Below are 21,260 nucleotides of genomic sequence, written 5' to 3'. Positions count from 1 at the left end.
TTATTCATTTTCTACTGCATTTCCTCACGAGGGTCGCGAGGGGTGCTGGAGCCTATCCCAGCTGCCCACCTACCCCCTATCCCAGAGATGGCAGAGGGTGAAGAAAGACAAAATAAGTAGCCAAAAAGTTACCACTTCCACACAAAATAGGAGGAGAACTCATTCATTCATTCATTTTCTACCGCTTATCCTCACAAGGGTTGCAGGGGGTGCTGGAGCCTATCCCAGCTGTCTTCGGTGCGAGAGGCGAGGTACACCCTGGACTGGTGGCCAGGCAATCGAGGGCACAAACAACCATTCACACTCACATTCATACCTATGGACAATTTGGAGTCGCTAAATAACCTAGCATGTTTTTGGAATGTTGGAGGAAACCGGAGTAATCGGAAAAAAAAAACCCACACATGCACGGGGAGAACATGCAAACTCCACACAGAGATGGCCGAGGGAGAAGAAAGACAAAATAAGTAGCCAAAAAGTTACCACTTCCACACAAAATAGGAGAACTCATTCATTCATTTTCTACCGCTTATCCTCACAAGGGTCGCGGGGGTGCTGGAGCCTATCCCAGCTGTCTACGAGTGAGAGGCGGGGTACACCCTGGACTGGTGGCCAGCCAATCACAGGGCACATATAGACAAACAACCATTCACACTCACATTCATACCTATGGACAATTTGGAGTCGCTAATTAACCTAGCATGTTTTTGGAATGTGGGAGGAAACCGGAGTAAAACCGGAGAAAACCCACGCATGCCGAGGGTGGAATTGAACCCTGGTCTCCTAGCTGTGAGGTCTGCGCGCTAACCACTCGACCGCTGTGCCGCTTGTATTATTATTATTATTATTTTATTAGGGCTATCAAATGATGCAAACATGTAATCAGATTAATCAGTTTTCAAATTAATTATGATTAATCACTATTTGCAACAGAAAACCAAAGAAACAGCTAGCTATAAGCTCTAAAATTAAATTCCTATGAGCTATTTTTGTTGTCATTATTATGTTTGTAGAGACAAATGTACCTCTACTTGTAGCAGGCATTAAAATGGATCAATAAACTGAAAAAATTAGGCTGTTTCATCATTTTTTTTTCTATGAATGTTGCTGTGCGAGCAGCTTTAAAGATATTTACTGTTTTATGGAACTGGGCATTCTTAGGTTTGCATGACTGCACTTTGTTCCTTACTAAAAAAAAAAATCATAATAATGATGATAATAGTAAATCCCTCACACGAGTAAGACAGCTTTTGTTTCTTTTGACCACATTTGGTCAAAGCTGCACGCAAGTGTTTGAAATATTGAATTTCATTGTGTGCATGTTGCATAATTTGTGCATTCAGGTTGGATATATAATGTATATATAACCTTTGTACTGTCTGCTGTGCCTTGGAACTAATCCATCAATGTGTTGATAGGCTTATAATGTTAGGACAATGTCCCAGAGGGAATAAAAAAAAAAAGGAAATCTATATAATGCATCAAGGCTGTGATAATTCTTACATCTTATTTACCAGGTACCCAGTGGGATAGAGTTATGCAATGTGCAAAGAGTGTGTGTGCGTGTGTGTTTGCTGATGCAGCAGGGTTTTAATGCAGCAGGTATGTCCCCCCGGCAGACGTCTACACTGTCCTGATACACGGTGGCAGTCACCCTCAAGACAATCTCCGCAGTTGCATGCTCATCTGGAGCGTTGGGAGAATGTGTGCTGGGGTCCCTGCGCATGAATAAAACATTAAAAGGCTTCGACGCCACAAAGCAAACTCAGTGGCCTCCGTGGGACCGCTCAAGACGGGAAGATAGTCACCAATATTGGCAATGTTATTCTGTTCCACGGTAAAGTGACCCCCCCCCCACACACACACAAAGCTTCCCTACGCTGAGCATGCATGTTACATAACCAGAAATCCCTGAGCAACAGGTATCGTGTTCACTGTAACAGTGGGTGTCTGGACTCACCATGCTGGGTTTCATTCATTCATTCATTTTCTACCACTTTTCCTCACAAGGGTGGTGCTGGAGCCTATCCCAGCTGTCTTCAGGCGAGAGGCGGGGTACACCCTGGACTGGTGGCCAGCCAATCACAGGGCACATATAGACAAACAACCATTCACACTCATATTCATACTTATGAACAATTTGGAGTCGCTAATTAACCTAGCATGTTTTTGGAATGTGGGAGGAAACCGGAGTACCCGGAGAAAAACCCACACATGCACGGGGAGAACATGCAAACTCCACACAATGTTGGCCGAGGGTGGGGAAAAACAAAATAAGAAGCCAAAAAGTTACCACTTCCACACAAAATAGGAGGAGAACTCATTCACTCATTCATTTTCTACCTCTTATCCTCACGAGGGTTGCGGAGGGTGCTGGAGCCTATCTCAGCTGTCTTTGGGCGAGAGGCGGGGTACACCCTGGACTGGTGGCCAGCCAATCACAGGGCACATATAGACAAACAACCATTCACACTCACATTCATACCTACAGTCGCCATTTAACCTAGCATGTTTTTGGAATGTGGGAGGAAACCGGAGTACCCGGAGAAAACCCACGCATGCACGGGGAGAACATGCAAACTCCACACAGAGATGGCCGAGGGTGGAATTGAACCCTGGTCTCCTAGCTGTGAGGTCTGCGCGCGAAGCACTCGACCGCCGTGCCGCTTGTATTATTATTATTATTATTATTATTATTATTATTATTATTAGGGCTGTCAAATGTAATGCAAACATGTAATCAGATTAATCCGTTTTCAAATTAATTATGATTAATCACCATTTGCAACAGAAAACCACAGAAACGGGCACATTTACTTCATTAAACCTCCTAGCTGTGAGGTCTGCGCGCTAACCACACGACCACCATCTTAAATTATAATTTAAAATTTAAAAAAAGCCACGTGCCGCAAATGGCCCTCGGGCTGCACTTTGGACACCCCTGTAATTTGCTCCCAATTGGTGGAGAAATTCTTGTTTTTGGGTACTTAAGGTTCACGAACCACTCGACCGCCAATTTTTTATTAAAAAAAATCAAGCTGCAGTGCACAAATGGACTCCGGGGCCTGACTTTGGACACCTCTAGTATACATTAGTGTGATTTTTAGGGTACCAGACACAAATTCAAAAAGAATGCCTTTGCACAGCAGCCTTGAGTTCAAGGCCGTTGTCATTACTGCGCTATGCTATCAGTAAGTGTATAGTGTATCAAATGAAAGACAACAAGCCTAAGGGCATCCTGGAAGAGAAAATGCTTCCTGTTTAGAAGAAATCTCCCAAGCAGCTGTCCAAACAAGCCTCTCTCTCTCTCTCTATCTCTCTCTCCTTCGCTCTGCTCGTTTTAAGTTTAGAAAACGGGCTGGTTGTCGGAGTGATGTCACCACCCTCCTGTATGCGCGTCCAACCACCGGCAGCGCGCGTCCCCAAAGAGACGCTTGGCACCGGAGCGCGCAGGCGGCATTACGCACGGATCCCCGTGACTGTGACATGCCTTTTCTCACATTTATGATGCATTCGGAACTTCTGTGTCGCATCGGGACTTTCTGGGGGTCTTGTTGCTCCCGCGGTGGTGCTCATTTTCTGGGTTGTTTTCCGTTTAAAGAGCGTTACGCGCGGCTGGACTGCACGAATCGGCCGGTTCGGAGGACGATAGGAGGACGCACGCACAAACATGACGCACCGGGGCGAATTTGAGCCACGATGGATTCAAGTGAGGTAAACGCGGTGTTGGAAAACGTCTCCAGGGATGTCAACAGCACGGACGCGGCTTTCGAGTTGCCTCACTCGGTGCCGGCCTCCGCGCTCATCATCTTGGTGGTGACGGTGATCATCTCCGTGACCATAGTGGGGAATGTGTTGGTGATTGTGGCCGTGCTGACGAGCCGCGCTCTCCGCGCTCCTCAGAACCTCTTCCTGGTCTCCTTAGCCTCAGCGGACATCCTGGTGGCCACCCTGGTCATCCCCTTCTCGCTGGTCAACGAGGTGATGGGGTACTGGTACTTTGGGAGCACATGGTGCGCCTTTTACTTGGCGTTGGATGTCTTGTTCTGCACCTCCTCCATCGTGCACTTGTGCGCCATCAGTTTGGACCGCTACTGGTCCGTGACTAAAGCGGTGAGCTACAACCTGAAGAGGACCCCGAAGCGCATCAAGTCCATGATCGCAGTGGTGTGGGTGATCTCGGCGGTCATCTCGTTCCCGCCTCTTCTCATGACCAAACACGACGAGCGTGAATGTCTCCTCAACGACGAGACCTGGTACATCCTGTCCTCCTGCGTGGTGTCCTTCTTCGCACCGGGTCTCATCATGATCCTGGTCTACTGTAAGATCTACAAAGTGGCGAAGCAGCGCTCCTCTACTGTGTTTGTGGCCAAAAACGGTCTGGAGAGGCAACCGTCCCAATCGGAGACATGCTTCGTTAGGAAGGACCGCTTCGAGATGGAGAGTCCCAGCAGTCAGAGTTCCGGAAGTCACCCGCAAAGACAAGGCGAACTGGACGACATCGACTTGGAGGAGAGCTGCTGCCCGTCGGACACCAAACCCCGTAACCATAACGTCACCAAGCGGAGCAAAGTGGAAGGTTCCGAGAGCTACTCGTCTCAGAACTGTCGTATCTCCTGGGCCTCGTCCCGAGCGTCGCAGCTCTACCCGGAGCACAAGAGCCAAGCGGGACGCCAACACGCCTCCGCCGCCGCCATGAACAAGACCAAAGTGGCCCAGATGCGAGAGAAACGCTTCACTTTCGTGCTCGCCGTGGTGATGGGGGTGTTTGTGCTCTGCTGGTTCCCCTTTTTCTTCACTTACAGCTTGCACGCTATCTGCAGGGACAGCTGCTACATCCCTGGCACTCTCTTCAACCTTTTCTTTTGGATTGGCTACTGCAACAGCTCCGTCAACCCCATCATTTACACCATTTTCAACAGGGATTTCAGAAAAGCTTTCAAGAAAATCATTTGGCGGACCTCTAAGCGCACATGAACAACGGGGGGAGAGCGAGGCTTTTCCGGGTGGCAAATCTCTTTCTCACAGCTTTCTTTTTTTTTTTTTCAATGGCGAGGAAAGAATTAAAGGAGATTAGACGAACTCAGCCTGGAGCTGATTGTTTCCCGTCTGCACAATTGTAATGTGACTTCTGGAACAATGGCTGTTGTGTACAGATCATAATGTAAAAAAAAAAAACAAAAAAACAGTAGAAACATATTCATAACCATCTGAAACGTGCATGGTGAGTATTACTAATGGTTCTAGAAGAGAGTGACATGCCAATCAAATGCTGGACGCACAAAAAGTCCTTTGTTTAAAATAAATATCTCATTTAAATGTGCATTTGAAAACATGGCAGGCAGGCAGTGCTCGTCGGCACAAATGGTGTCCATATTGTGGCCTGGGGGCTATTTTTTTTTGGCTTGAAGCTCATTTTTTTATTGTTACATTCTAAAAAATAAAATGCATTATTAATGAGATTGGGTATTACTCTAATTTGCTTTGTCACCTATAAGACTTGTCGCCCCGGGACCCACCGTCCGCCCTCAAAGACACGACAAGAGCTGACCCAAAATGCAGGAATTTTTGGGGGTCATAAAATTAATTAAGACACGAACGACATCAAATTAAAAGCACAAAATGAATTAATGAGTATCAATATTTGGGATCAAATAGGAGTTCAAAGTTAAATGAGAAAATACAGTGGGTGCGTTCAAGGACCTGCAAACAATATGGGACGAGTCACCACTTGCAACAAAAAAAAAATTTAGGAATGAAATAAAGGCCCATATTTGCAAAAGCGGGTGGCACGGCGGTCGAGTGGTTAGCGCGCAGACCTCACAGGTAGGAGACTAGGGTTCAATTCCACCCTCGGCCATCTCTGTGTGGAGTTTGCATGTTCTCCCCGTGCATGCGTGGGTTTTCTCCGGGTACTCCGGTTTCCTCCCACATTCCAAAAACATGCTAGGTTAATTAGCCACTCCAAATTGTTCACAGGTATGAATGTGAGTGTGAATGGTTGTTTGTCTCTATGTGCCCTGTGATTGGCTGGCCACCAGTCCGGGGTGTACCCCGCCTCTCGCCCGAAGATAGCTGGGATAGGCTCCAGCACGACCCTTGTGAGGATAAGCGGTAGAGAATGAACGAATGAATGAGTTCTCCTCCTATTTTGTGTGGAAGTGGTAACTTTTTGGCTTCTTATTTTGTCTTTCCCCACCCTCGGCCATCTCTGTGTGGAGTTTGCATGTTCTCCCCGGGTACTCCGGTTTCCTCCCACATTCCAAAAACATGCTAGGTTAATTAGCGACTCCAAATTGTCCATAGGTATGAATGTGAGTGTGAATGGTTGTTTGTCTATATGTGCCCTGTGATTGGCTGGTTTGCTAGTTTGTCGTGGTGTGGAATAGGCTCCATCATACTGACAGGTGTTCCTAATATTTTGATCATATTTATCTAAAAAAAAAAGTGCACATGTTTTATTCTATCTTTGTCAAGGCGCTGTTTATGTTACAACTCATTGTTGTACCTAATGAAGTGTCCATGTCGCAGAGATTCCACACGCAATGGCCGAGCCGAGGCATGAATGTGCAAACGCTATTGAATAAGCGTGCACGTCAAGTGAATACGCCCATATTGTGGGTGTAAACACGACAAGCACGTGGCAAACAGTACATCCCAATTCTCCCAACACAAAACAAGACTTGTGTGAGATCAGATCTGGGTCATGTTGTATGTTGTCTATAGCAAATGTTGCGTTACCTCTTGCCGCTGTATTGTACCACTCTCAGACCGTGATGAAGGGGGCGGGGCCACAGGTCACATGGGTGCACGCATGCGAGAATCGCATAATAGTATCGCCTCCACTCGGGTCCAAGGGAGCAGGATCAGGCAGGGTCCCTGCAACAGTGCACATCATGAGGTTGGGTGGTCAAGCATGCGGGCGTCCATCCTCTTCAAGTCTTCGTCGTGATGACTATCATCACTATTATCATATTATATTTTAAAATTAAAATTAAATTTTTTTTTATAAAATATTAATATATATATATATTATTTTAAATTAAATTAAATTAAATTAAAATTAATTATTTTTATTTATAAAATATAAAAAATATAAATATATTTTATTTTATTTTGTTTTATAGTTATTTTATTATAAAATTATTTTTATTATTATTATTTTTTTTATTTCTATTTTTATTTTTACTTTTTAATTTCAATACACAGTGTATTAATAACCCGACAAGAGGCTTTAACTGGAAAATGAACGCAAACTGAGGCAAAACACACTAACTGTCGTGGCAGCCCTCGTACACCGCCTTTTTACCCCAAATCAGCTGGTGTAGGCTCCAGCCTATCAGCATAGTGAATACAAGCGGCACAGAAAAATGGCTACATGAATGAAATTACCAGCTTTGAATTCTAATCCCGAAATAAAAAGTCGGAATGACATTATTTCTTATGGGGAAAAACTGACTTGGTTAACAACAACAACAACGTTTCGGTTAGAGTTGTACCTTCTGGAGCAAATGAATGACACTAACCAAAGGTTCCGCTAGTTTGGGGCTAATACTTCCTGTAACAACACCTCCCAAAATATAACAGCGAGAGGTGTGTCGCCATCAAATTCCGATGGCTGTGATTCAATAATCGCTCAAGCTGTGCCATGGGGGGGGGGGCTAAGTCATGTGACTCATGAGTAAATAAACACAGCTGATGAGATCATAGCCATACGATTCACGCCTGGTATGCGTCTTAACCTAGTGACAGTTTAAAAAAATAAACATGTGAGAATATTATTGGACTTTTTGATCATTTGGTCATGAATTTATAGTCGTTTTAAGCGCTCAGCTTCATCTTTGATGGAGAAGCTTCCTTGGGAAAAGTGTGTGGAGAGGAAATGCTGACCGTCCAGATATAAAACTGTGTGTACTATTTATATCCTCTTAAGAATGTCTCCTACTGCTACTGGCACCACACCAAAGATAATCACCCAGTTTGAGAGGCGTCATGTAAAAAAGTCTTTTTTTTTTTTAACATCTCTACTGAAATACGCTGATGCTCACACATGTGGGCCTCGGAACGGAGGCGAACGCATCGTCTCTTCACGTGAGCCCGCCATTTTTATCCCCAACTGGAGACGATTCGAGAATGAAGAACAGACTGCTCACAAAAAATAACTGTTGAGTTCCACTCATTGACATATTAATTTGATTCCGTTGTTCGCATGTTCTCCCCACTGACCGGGATGCTACTTTATCCGGAGTGAAAATATTTACATGAATAACTGACATGTCATTTACTTCCTGATGACTACCAGGACGTGCGGATCCCTCGATGGCCGCTTGCTTATACCGAGTCAATTATCTTTCCAATCAACATTCCAGAACGGAGCGCAGTGTTTTGTTTTTAATTAGCTCTCGTGTCGTGTCGCTCACTTTCAATTTGGCATGACGAGACAAGTCGCTTTTGTTTACACTTGTCATCTTGTTATCATTTATCGCAGAAAAAAGAAAATATGATACGGTAATCCATCGTTTATCGCGGTTCATTGGCTCTAAAGTAGGATTCCATATTTATGGAATATGTTCATAGTTAGAGCATAGGAAACATTATTAGAGCCCTCAAGACATGAACTAACACCCCTATGGTCACCTTTACACCCAATATAATAGAATATTTTTATTTTTATTAGGGATTATTCTGCCTGGATTCAAACCTGCAATAAGAGCTGGTTGATCTGACGATGAAGGTCGACATTTGTGCGTCTACTTTTAGTGGTATTAGTATTAATATAAGCATTAGTATTACCATTAGCATGAGCATTAGCATTACCATGAGCATTAGCATGAGCATGAGCATTAGCATGAGCATTAGCGCGAGCATTAGCGCGAGCATTAGCGCGAGCATTAGCATTCGCATTAGCATTCGCATTCGCATTCGCATTAGCACGAGCATTAGCAGGCGCATTAGCACGAGCATTAGCATTAGCATGAGCATTAGCATTAGCACGAGCATTAGCACGAGCATTAGCACGAGCATTAGCACGAGCATAAGCACAAGCATAAGCACAAGCATAAGCATAAGCATGAGCATTAGCATGAGCATTAGCATTAGCATTAGCACGAGCATTAGCACGAGCATTAGCACGAGCATTAGCACGAGCATTAGCAGTATTACTAGTACCATTACTGATACCTAGTGACCAGTGTAGAATACTACATATCATTCACAGCATCTTTGAATCTAACGTATTTTGGTTCGTTTAGCCATATTTCTAAACCTGCTAAATTGGAACGGTGAAGTATCGAGGGAGATGCGCCCCAGTTAGTGCGTTTTTTAGTTAACGTCAAAAATGTATGGCATCATTTGGCATTCATTTTTTACAGTTCGAGCCTCTTGTGGTGTTATTAATACACCATGTGAGTCCAACTGTGTTCTTAGTGTATTTTTAATGACAAAACATCCTCGTCACCATCTGATTGCCTTGCCTGTACAGACAAACAAAAACCACCTGTAGCTTGTACTAGTACTAGCCTGTATAGAGATGTGCAGTGTGGTGTCCTGCTCTTCTTCTCAAACGTCTTGGGTAGTGTACCCCTACCCCTTTCTTTCACACTGTGCAGACACGTGGCATTAAACTCAAAATGTCTGCTGTGTGGAATTTATAATGTCAGGCCTGTCCAAACGTTCCACCGAGGGCCACATGCCCTGTTTAAATATATTCATTCATTCAGTCATTCATTTTCTACCGCTTATCCTCACAAGGGGTGCGGGGGGTGCTGGAGGCGGGGTACACCCTGGACTGGTGGCCAGCCAATCACAGGGCACATATAGACAAACAACCATTCACACTCACATTCATACCTATGGACAATTTGGAGTCGCCAATTAACCTAGCATGTTTTTGGAATGTGGGAGGAAACAGAGTTGTATTATTTATATATTTAGTGTTTTTTTAATTTTAATTTTAATTTTAATTTTAATTTTAATTTTAATTTTAATTTTAATTTTAATTTTAATTTTCTTGTTAAATTTATTTTAATTTGTATTTATTTTATTTATTTATTTTTTATTTTATTTTCATTTATACATACTTTTTTATTTTAGTTTTCTTTTTAAATTATATTTTTCCAGTCTCCCCCAGGTCCTAACTTCCCCCCCTTACAGAAGCCCTGGCCAATGTCACTCACCATAAACAAATAGAAAAACTGACCGGTATTAGAAAAACCCTGATCGGAGCACCTCGAGTTATAACCTCATTAAAAAGGTCCGCTTTACATAATAGGGCCCTTTAAAAAATTGTCATTTACGCAAAAAAAAAAAAGAAGCAAAGCTGAGGTGACCTTTCACCTTTTAAAGGCTAATGAGCATAACAGACCATGTTGACATTGAGCCAAAGCGGGACGCCGAGAGGAAATCTTTATCTGGACCTCACAAAGAAGCGTGAGGGATGAAGGACAATTAACAAGCGGAGTGATTGTTGTTAAAAATGATTGAAGATGAACGGAGCACAAACTCACGCCTCTGGGAAGCCGGCGGATGTTGTTGTCCTCTCATATAGTCATGTGACGTGAGCATCTGCAGGTAATTGCTTTTTCAATTGCGTCTAACGGGACAGGCCGTGGAGACACGCACGTTCGTTCCAGGAAGAAGAGCCATTGTGGTACGAGAGCGTGCCCTGCAGAGCACAAACAGCCACTGTACCAATTGAAGTTGTCACAGCAAATCAGGGCGACTACGTCGGGGGCCTAAAGTGGACACATTTTCGACTTCCGTGCGTGTCGTTGGCGGCGTTGCATGCGAATGAAGCCCTGCTGCTTGCGGAGTGGAGAGTCTGTCTGCGGCGGCACAACACTTCACCAGGTGGCTCTTGTTGAAAAGGTCACCTGTCACCGCGCTGCACCGCAGACAATTTAGCATCACCCAAGCGCAAGGCTGGCCCGCCCGCCAAAATAGCACAAGAACATTGAAACAAAAGCAGAAATCTTCTTGAGCCACTTGACTGCGACTGTGTGGCTGCCGAGGGAAGAGCACTCACACAAACGCGGGCGTTCCAAAAACCAAAATAAATACTGCATGCCAAGAATCACACTTAATAGCGGCGCCGACGCAAATCGCATTTATACTCCAAGAACAAAACGTGGAATGTGCTCATACGTATGGCTCGCTCGCACGGTGGTCAAGTGGTTAGCGCGCAGACCTCACAGCAAGGAGGCCCGAGTTCAATCCCACCCTCGACTTGTCTATATGTGCCCTGTGATTGGCTGGCTACCAGTTCAGGGTGTACCCCGCCTCTCGCCCCAAAACAGCTGGGATAGGCTCCAGCACCTTGTGAAGATAAGCGGTAGAAAATGAATGAATGAGTTCTCCTCCTATTTTGTGTGGAAGTGGTAACTTTTTGGCTTCTTATTTTGTCTTTCCCCACCCTCGGCCATCTCTGTGTGGAGTTTGCATGAATGAATTAGGTATAAATGTGAGTGTGAATGGTTGTTTGTCTATATGTGCCCTGTGATTGGCTGGCCACCAGTCCAGGTTGTACCCCGCCTCTCGCCCGAAGACAGCTGGGATACGCTCCAGCACCCCCCGTGACCCTCGTGAGGATAAGCGGTACAAAATGAAGGAGTTGTCCTCCTATTTTGTGTGGAAGTGGTAACTTTTTGGCTTCTTATTTTGTCTTTCCCCACCCTCGGCCATCTCTGTGTGGAGTTTGCATGTTCTCCCCGTGCATGCGTGGGTTTTCTCCGGGTATTCCGGTTTCCTCCCACATTCCAAAAACATGCTAGTTTAATTAGCAACTCCAAATTGTCCATAGGTATGAATGTGAGTGTGAATGGTTGTTTGTCTATATGTGCCCTGTGATTGGCTGGCCAACAGTCCAGAGTGTACCCCGCCGCTTGCCCGAAGAGAGCTGGGATAGACTCCAGCACCCCGCTGACCCTCGTGAGGAAAAGCGGTAGAAAATGAATGAATGCTATGACGCATTAGCATTATCATCTTCATATTTCCTTCTTCTTTGACATTTAACTTGGCGACATCTTTCGGGATTCACACAGGCAGAAAAAAGTAATAAAACCATACCCCGAGCTCATATTTAGATGGAACATTTGCATAATTACTTAATTGCTTGTCAGACACTGATGAAATATTGCTCTTCTGTTAGCGTAACTAAAAGGCAAAAGCAGTGATGAGTAATGAAGACTCCTGTGTGCTTTGGCAACTCCCTTTACTCGAGGAGTCGAAAGGTGGGAAAGTTTTTAGGATTGATTATACAAAAACTTTCCTTATCCTAATCCTATTTTCATTTCATGAGACAGTCAATCATTGCTTTTCAGCACATGAATAAATGAACACTATTGGACAGGTAGATAGAAGCTTCTGTGATTTTTGTGATTTTCAATAATTCATTAATTCATTCATTTTTTACCGCTTATCCTCACGACAGTCGCGGGGGTGCTGGAGCCTATCCCAGCTGTCTTTTTTTTTTTTTTTGAATGTGGGAGGAAACCGGAGAACCCCGAGAAAACCCACGCATGCATGGGGAGAACATGCAAAGTCTACACAGAGATGGCCGAGGGTGGGGAAAGACAAAATAAGAAGCCAAAAAGTGACCACTTCCACACAAAATAGGAGGAGAACTAATTCATTCATTCATTCACTACCACTTATCCTCACAAGGGTCGCGGGGGTGCTGGAGCGAGAGGCGGGGTACACCCTGGACTGGTGTCCAGCCAATCACAGGGCACACATAGACAAACAACCATTCACACTCACATTCATACCTATGGACAATTTGGAGTCGCCAATTAACCTAGCATGTTTTTGGAAAACATTGGGAGAACATGCAAACTCCACACAGAGATGGCCGAGGGTGGGGAAAGACAAAATAAGAAGCCAAAAAGTTACCACTTCCACACAAAATAGGAGGAGAACTCATTCATTCATTCATTCATAGCTGTGAGGTCCTTAATCACTTCCTGTCCATCCTGTCTTCCTTCTTATGTCTACTTTATCGGGTAATACGAGCGTAAAGGTGACTCTAGGGGTGTTATTTCATGTCTAGAGGACGCTAATAATGTTTTCTATGCTTTCTGTATGAAAATATGACATTCACACAGAAGCGAACGTATGAAACTGGAACCAGGATAAAGGAGGAATTACTGCACTGTACAAAGCCTCAATTGGCTTTGAAGACTGCGTGATAAATAATGGAGGACGATTCAGATGTTGGGACAGGAAGTAGATGAGCTCTGACTTCAGTCTCGGGGACCTAATGAGGCTTGACGCCCTTCCGACGCACTAATCTAATCAGAAAGTGTGTCATCGTTTTGAGTGACAAGATGAATGCTGCACACCAGGACCAGTAACTGGAGACGTGGTGCAACGACCGACTGTTTGATGCCCCTAGCTCATGCTGGGATGAGCCTCCAGGCGGCCATGCTTGTGAGACCACCTCCTTCTCTCGCTTGACCCTGAAAACTTGGCCAAAAGGGCGGAGTTCAGTCACCCCGAGGACAACAGGAAGTACTCTTCCGCAAGAGTGGGGTCCTCATAGAACTCTCACAATTTGGAAACACCTGTAGGAAGACGAGTCTGGTATTCCCAGGTTTCGAACCCTTCTAAACCATCTCCTCCATCTAATAGATGGACTTGGTATTCGGCAACACATGTGCTCTCATGTGGAGATCAGTGGAAAATGCTGTTAATCATTTCTATAGTGCTAAAGTATCCTCTCAAGACTCGCATAACCATAAACTGATCCTAAAGGACCATATTTCATATCCTGATGCCAACATTTTTCAAACAAACTATTTTCTCAGTCATCATTTTTCAGTGGAAAGGCCAACATTGGATATAACCATAAGTAGAAGTATGACAGAAGTATTATTTTTGCAGTATACGGACTAAACAGCCATGGATATCATTCAAAGTCTGACACAAATTACGCATTTATCTGAACATGGATTAGAAGATGAATCACCTTGCCCTTTGCAATCACTGGAAGCGGAAAATTATCTTGAGCGGAAAACAGCAGGGGTTATGGGAACAATCCTAATAAGTAACAATAACTCATTAACAAATGTCACATTTCAATAGTGGAAAAGTACGGAAGACATTATGAGTCCATACAGATAGCACACAGAGGTCGGTGAGTGCAAAAAATAAATAAATAAATAACCATCATCATCATCAAAATGAAGAATGTGCAGCGTGGAGTGGCTCCAAAATAAACCTCATCCGGCTAGCAAAACAATACAATAGATGAAAATATGATCTGGAAACCTCATATTATAAATATACAACATAAGGTGGCCAGAAATATTTCAGTATTAAACAAAGCAAAATTTGTTCTCAATCAGAAATCACTCCACACTCTTTATTGCTCTCTGGTTCTACCATATCTTACTTATTGTGTGGAAATATGGGCTAATAACTATAAAAGCAATCTTCACTCACTAAAAGGGTTAGTAAGGATAATTCATAATGCCGCCTCCAGAGAACATACTAACTCCTTATTTCTAAAATCACAAATACTTCAACTTGCTGATATAGTTCATCTTCAAACAGCTAAAAATAACCAATTAGCTAAAAATGTCATCCAATACTTCTCTACAAGAGAGGAGAAATATGATCTCAGGGAAGAAGTACATTTGCACAAGTACAAAAATAATATAAAAAAAAAAATTTTAAAAAAAAATGTTAAAATAAAAAAATTACAAATTAGAATTTTTTTAAAATTTTTTTAAATTATATTATGAAAGCAGGAAGTGAACAAATGTAACAGTTATTTATTTACAACTTATTCCTTATTTACAACAAGGAAGGAAGGAGGAAAGGAAGAAAGGAAGAAAGGAAGGATGCAAGGATGCAAGGAAGGAAAGAAGGAAGGAAGGAAGGAAGGAAGCAAGCAAGCAAGGAAGCAAGCAAGCAAGGAAGGAAGGAAGGAAGGAAGGAAGGAAAAGGAAAGCAGGAAGTGAACAAATGTAACAGTTACTGATTGTAAAAGTACCACATGGAGGGGTAGGATTTAATAAGCTTTGCTTCTTCCTACTCCTTTTGGACATGTGGAACCGTGAACTGATTATGTGACAAAAATTTAAAAAAAAATAATAGTAATAATAAAAAAACACAAATAAAAAAAAACTTAATCATATTAGGAAAGCAGGAAGTGAACAAATGTAACAGTTACTGATTGTAAAAGTACCAGATGGAGGGGTAGGATTTAATAAGCTTTGCTTCTTCCGACCCCTTTTGGACATGTGGAACTGTGAACTGATTATGTGATGCATTCAATTGTAATCTGATGCATGTTCAAATGAAATTAAACCATTACCATTACCAAAACGATGATGATGTTTAAACAAATAAAAGGTCCATTCTCCCTCCCAGATCCTTTTACAGTTATGTTTCATCATCAACACTTATGTCAATCCCACCCTGCTTGGAAGATGAAGTTACCATAGCGATGATTTCCTGCTGGAAATCTTAATGAGACCTGCTAGACTGAATCTTGGCAGATATGAGCCTATTTATGGAGTTCATTTATCCATCTAGTCATCCGTCTAAACTGATTATCCTGTTGAGGGAGCTGACCCGCCTAAGGGCAAAATTAGGGACCTCAATTAACAAACCTGTTTTTGAACTGTGGGAGCGTGCCGGACGGGGCGCCATGATGGAAATGATGCAAAAACAGGAAGAACATGCTAGCTTATGGACAACGCGGACTACATGGGTGGCACTCTTGCTCACAGTGGGGCGGGAAATTCATTCTGGAACGATGGCCTGCATGTGCAGCTCCGCCACGAGACGTTCCTTTAGGAAATTTCATTTTGACTTACGGGGGTCGAACTTTGAGCGTGAATAACAGCGTCACCATGCGGCGTATTTGTCGTTAAAATTGATGCTGTGAGGTACCTTTGAGTTCGGCATGGCACTTGGCATGGCACGGCGGAGCTGATTTCAGTGGCATGTGGTCGTCATGGTAACATCAGCTGCAGACCTCACCTGCTGTGGAGGAAGTTAAAGTGGGTTAGCAGTTGACAGCATTATTAAAACCATACCTCCTGACCAATCAATATCTTTTTAGCAGCTACGGGACCAACGGTGACCTGATACTGGATATCAATAGACCTATATCAGTAATATAGACAGCTGGGATAGGCTCCAACAACCCCCGCTACCCTTGTGATGATAAGTGGTGGAAAATGAATGAGTTCTCCTCCTATTTTGTGTGGAAGTGGTAACTTTTTGGCTTCTTATTTTGTCTTTCCCCACCCTCGGCCATCTCTGTGTGGAGTTTGCATGTTCTCCCCGTGCATGCGTGGGTTTTCTCCGGGTTACTCCGGTTTCCTCCCACATTCCAAAAACATGCTAGGTTAATTAGCGACTCCAAATTGTCCATAGGTATGAATGTGAGTGTGAATGGTTGTTTGTCTATATGTGCCCTGTGATTGGCTGGCCACCAGTCCAGGGTGTACCCCGCCTCTCGCCCGAAGACAGCTGGGATAGGCTCCAGCACCCCCGCGACACTTGTGAGGAAAATGCAGTAGCTTTAATTATTAATGTTATTAATAGAGTCATAATATTTTGAGAAACCAACAAAAAACAATAAAGTTTTAAAAGCTGAGATGCATGAAATATATACAGTACAACGTCTTAACTTTTATCCTTTCCTATTTCCATGTGTGTCCCTCGCTGGGAAAAGTTGAGACACCCTTTTAAAGCAGCACTTGACGCTTCTAGAAGCCGCCTTGCACTCGTGACACTCGGGTCGTTAATAGCCCAACGTGTGATGGAGCGTACATGAATACATATTTCTGAAGAACAATTATGTTAGAAGAGGTTGGAAGTGATGAATGCCCTGGCTGGCTAATTGGACATGTTGTATGTACATGTTTACACCAGCCTCAGTAAATGATTTCTTGTCTTCCTGCGAGAGGATGAGGGGGTGGGCTTGTTAGAACTAAACACAACTCACACGTGTGCATGTGCAGACGCACAGGACATATGTGAAGGTGCACCAAACACGTAACGCCTCATGGGAATCAGACATGAGAAGTTCATTCATTCATTCATTTATTTTCTACCGCTTATCCTCACGAGGGTCGAGAGGCGGGGTACACCCTGGACTGGTGGCCAGCCAATCACAGGGCACATATAGACAAACAACCATTCACATTCATACCTATGGACAATTTGGAGTCGCTAATTAACCTAGCATGTTTTTGGAATGTGGGGGGAAACCGGAGTACCCGGAGAAAACCCACACATGCACGGGGAGAACATGCAAACGCCACACAGAGACGGCTGAGGGTGGGGAAAGACAAAATAAGAAGCCAAAAAGTTACCACTTCCACACAAAATAGGAGGAGAATTCATTCATTCATTTTCTACCGCTTATCCTTACGAGGGTTGCTGGAGCCTATCCCAGCTGTCTTTGGGCGAGAGGCGGGGTACACCCTGGACTGGTGGCCAGCCAGCCAATCACAGGGCACATATAGACAAACAACCATTCACACTCACATTCATACCTATGGACAATTTGGAGTCGCCAATTAACCTAGCATGTTTTTGGAATGTGGGAGGAAACCGGAGTACCCGGAGAAAACCCACGCATGCACGGGGAGAACATGCAAACTCCACACAGAGATGGGTGGAATTGAACCCAGGTCTCCTCGCTGTGAGGTCTGTGCGCGAACCACTCGACCACCGTGCAGCCCACATGAGAAGTTGCTCTGTGCTAATTAAAACAAAGCGTGTGTACCAACATTCTGTACCAAAATTGTGGCGGTGCTGACGTAAACTGCAGCATCCAGACCCAAACACTCACTCCCGTCTGGATGCAAGTATTTACTAATCCATTTTTACAAATTCGGTATGATCTAATGAGAAGCAACAAAAGCTGTTCAACGATAACAATGCTTGGACAAGATAAACAAAACACAAGCCTTCCTGAGCAATACTTTCATAAGCCCCCCCCCCCCCCCACGCTTTGAACGTGCCTCCAGCTTTTTAAGGCGAAGCGTTATGTAAAAAATGAATCGTCCGTGTTAAGAAAAAGGACTGCATTGTCACATCTCGACAAGGCTTCCTTGCACGGGGGTACAGACGTGGGTGACAATAACCTTGCTATGTTGTTGCGGAGTCTACACGGAGGTGCGATGCTGGACCGGGCGGCCGAACGAGTAGGCTGCGGATCTGCTGCCACTGGGCTGCGAGCTGGCGAAGGGTTGGACGGATGCGCTTGGCGCTGATTAGCCGGGAATGGAGTTGACTTGAGAGAGTGAGAGTGAGGAGGCAGAGATGTGACCTGAACAAGGACAGGTAAACAATGGTGAGTAATAGAGGAGAAGAGTGGAGTGGACATGTGGGAGGGGAATTAAGTGGTAAATAATCACATGGCTTTCATACAGGATTACAATTCATTTAGGTTTCATAATTTGATTTAATGAGGGTGAGTGTAATTTATATGGGTGACAGACACTGAGTGTCAGGCATCTGAAAATAAAATCCCTTCAGCCACGCTATTAATGTGTCTTTACTGCTGCCTATCTTTGTCCCGAGAGGATGGATCACTCTGACTTTAGAGTACTTCAAAAAAAAAGTGCTGTTTTCCTCCTGGCTTCGCCATCCTACTGTTGCTTTCAGGTGAAGCACACCTAGCATTGATTCCCATCAGTGGGTGTAATGTGTTTTTAGTGAAACTTTGCATTTAGTTTTGCTGTAATTACGGTTTAATGATCGTCACCGAGGTAATTTCAGCCATTTTCACGCCCGTAGCTGCAGTGATTAAGTGTTCTGCTTTCATTTTTTATTTGTATTTTTTCACATATTTCAGGTACCACAGAAATTAGAAAGGAAAATATAGTGATACCATAAAGCCCTTTACAAAAGGGAAAAAAATATGTTATTTAATGCTATTTATTTACAACTTATTCCTTATTTACAACAAGGAAGGAAGGAGGAAAGGAAGAAAGGAGGAAAGGAAGAAAGGAGGAAAGGAAGAAAGGAAGAAAGGAAGAAAGGAAGAAAGGAAGAAAGGAAGAAAGGAAGCAAGGAAGGATGCAAGGAAGGAAGCAAGGAAGGAAGGAAGCAAGGAAGGAAGCAAGGAAGGAAGCAAGGAAGGAAGGAAAAGGAAAGGAAGAAAGAAAGGAAGAAAGGAAGAAAGGAAGGATGCAAGGAAGGAAGCAAGGAAGGAAGGAAGGAAGCAAGGAAGGAAGCAAGGAAGCAAGCAAGCAAGCAAGGAAGGATCCTTCCTTCCTTGCTTGGAAGGAAGGAAGGAAGGAAGGAAGGAAGGAAGGAAGGAAGGAAGGAAGGAAGGAAAAAGAAAGCAGGAAGTGAACAAATGTAACAGTTACTGATTGTAAAAGTACCAGATGGAGGGGTAGGATTTAATAAGCTTTGCTTCTTCCTACTCCTTTTGGACATGTGGAACTGTGAACTGATTATGTGATGCATTCAATTGTAATCTGATGCATGTTCAAATGAAATTAAACCATTACCATTACCTTTTCCCAAGGCCAAAGGTCACATAAGTGTCTGTCTTAGGTAGTGCCTGTTACCGATGTAAGAATGAACTAGTAAACTATCCTGGCCATGAGCATCTGCTGTTTAACAGTGAGCTGATTTTTTTTTTACATTTGGTCCTGTTCTTCGCTGATGGGGGTGAGCCTTCATGTCACATTGGCTTATTACAGTGATGGGAGCGTGTACACTACCCATGAATTATGCAATACCCGGGTGGCTTAGGCAACAATGCTCGACAATGACAGCTGCATAGAAACACCTTGGGTTTTTATCCCTCGTGCCGGAATTCAATTTTAAATCCGACTACCGGTGGGCTGCTCCGGCATGGGAAAGTTCACGCCGATTGGATTTTTCTCCAGGTAAATGATTAAACTATAGGAAAAGAAGGTGGACAGGCTGTTTCTTGCCATGTGTCAATATTTGACATAAATCCAAATAGCATTTCACACTTGCTGGCCTGGAAGACCCACGAAGGTGGGTACAAAGCCGTCATGCAAGGGAAGTAATCCAGTTCTTACTCATCAAGGCCAAGCACATTCATTCATTCATTCATTCATTTTCTACCTCACAAGGGTTGTGGAGGTGCTGGAGCCTATCCCAGCTGTCTTCGGGCAAGAGGCGGGGTACACCCTGGACTGGTCTCCAGCCAATCACAGGGCACATATAGACAAACAACCATTCACACTCACATTCATACCTATGGACAATTTGGAGTCGCCAATTAACCTAGCATGTTTTTGGAATGTGGGAGGAAACTGGAGTACCCGGAGAAAACCCACGCATGCACGGGGAGAACATGCAAACTCCACACAGAGATGGCCGAGGACAAAATAAGAAGCCAAAAAGTTACCACTTCCACACAAAATAGGAGGAGAACTCATTCATTCATTTTCAATTGCTTTTCCTTGCGAGGGTCATGTGGGTGCTGGAGCCTATCCCAGCTGTCTTCGGGCGATAGGCATGGTACACCCTGGACTGGTGGCCAGCCAATCACAGGGCACATATAGACAAACAACCATTCACACTCACATTCATACCTATGGACAATTTGGAGTCGCTAATTAACCTAGCATGTTTTTGGAATGTGGGAGGAAACCGGAGTACCCGGAGAAAACATGCAACATGAGAGAACATGCAAACTCCACACTCGGGTTTGAACTCGGGTCCCCAAGTTGTGAGATCTGCGAGCAAACCACTCACCAAGCCAAGTACTGTGGAAAAAAAAATAACAAAACTAAGTGCTAATTCAGAAAATCCGACCCAAACTGCTTAAAGTGAGTGGAAAAAAATCCCAAATGAGATTCTAGCTTAAGTCAATTTGGACTCAGTTTGATTAAAGTACAAAATGGCTAAGATAGCCCAACTCATTTCACAAATAGTTTCTCATTTGGGAGCTGCAAATGAAAACAAGTCTCAATTACAATGCAGCTTTAAACCGATCCCCTGCACGTTGAGTCAAAACAGTCTTGATCCCAATCAGTGTCAAACCAAAATAAAAGAAGTGTGACGCTAAATGACATGCTAGCTGCAGGGCCTCTGTCGGCAGTGACAGCGGCGGTGAGCTGAGAGTAACGAGGATGAGGATGATGACACGGCTATTTTCTCAACGCTCGCCGTTGGAGCGAGCAGACCTACTCATTTATTCCGAGTGTTGACTGAGTGACGCATCCTTCGCCACCGTGAGACATCCAGCTTTGCTCTTCAGAATATATGCCGGCTCTTTTGAGTCTTATTGTATTTTCTTGTTTTTG

At 43.9% G+C, this 21,260-nt stretch overlaps 2 protein-coding genes across 9 annotated transcripts in view; one reads left to right on the top strand and one right to left on the bottom strand.

Moving 5' to 3' along the window:
- Nucleotides 1-21,260, bottom strand: part of rgs14b (regulator of G protein signaling 14b) — an 81,335-nt gene that overhangs the window by 20,194 nt on the left and 39,881 nt on the right. For all 8 annotated transcript variants that reach the window (XM_058063977.1, XM_058063967.1, XM_058063965.1 and 5 more), the window contains 3 exons: nt 15,898-15,990; nt 10,506-10,663; nt 6,742-6,879 (listed from right to left, as the gene is read on the bottom strand). The gene's annotated coding sequence lies outside the window, so the exon portion shown is untranslated. The remainder of the gene's footprint in view (nt 1-6,741; nt 6,880-10,505; nt 10,664-15,897; nt 15,991-21,260) is intronic.
- Nucleotides 3,361-5,460, top strand: adra2db (adrenergic, alpha-2D-, receptor b). Its single transcript, XM_058063980.1, has one exon. It carries the CDS (start codon nt 3,700-3,702, stop codon nt 4,975-4,977), a length of 1,278 nt encoding a protein of 425 aa, XP_057919963.1. The 5' UTR covers nt 3,361-3,699; the 3' UTR covers nt 4,978-5,460.

The sequence above is a fragment of the Doryrhamphus excisus genome, chromosome 23 (assembly GCF_030265055.1).
Source record: "Doryrhamphus excisus isolate RoL2022-K1 chromosome 23, RoL_Dexc_1.0, whole genome shotgun sequence".
Taxonomy (NCBI): Eukaryota; Metazoa; Chordata; class Actinopteri; order Syngnathiformes; family Syngnathidae; genus Doryrhamphus; species Doryrhamphus excisus.
This window is presented reverse-complemented; position numbering and strand designations above follow the sequence as displayed.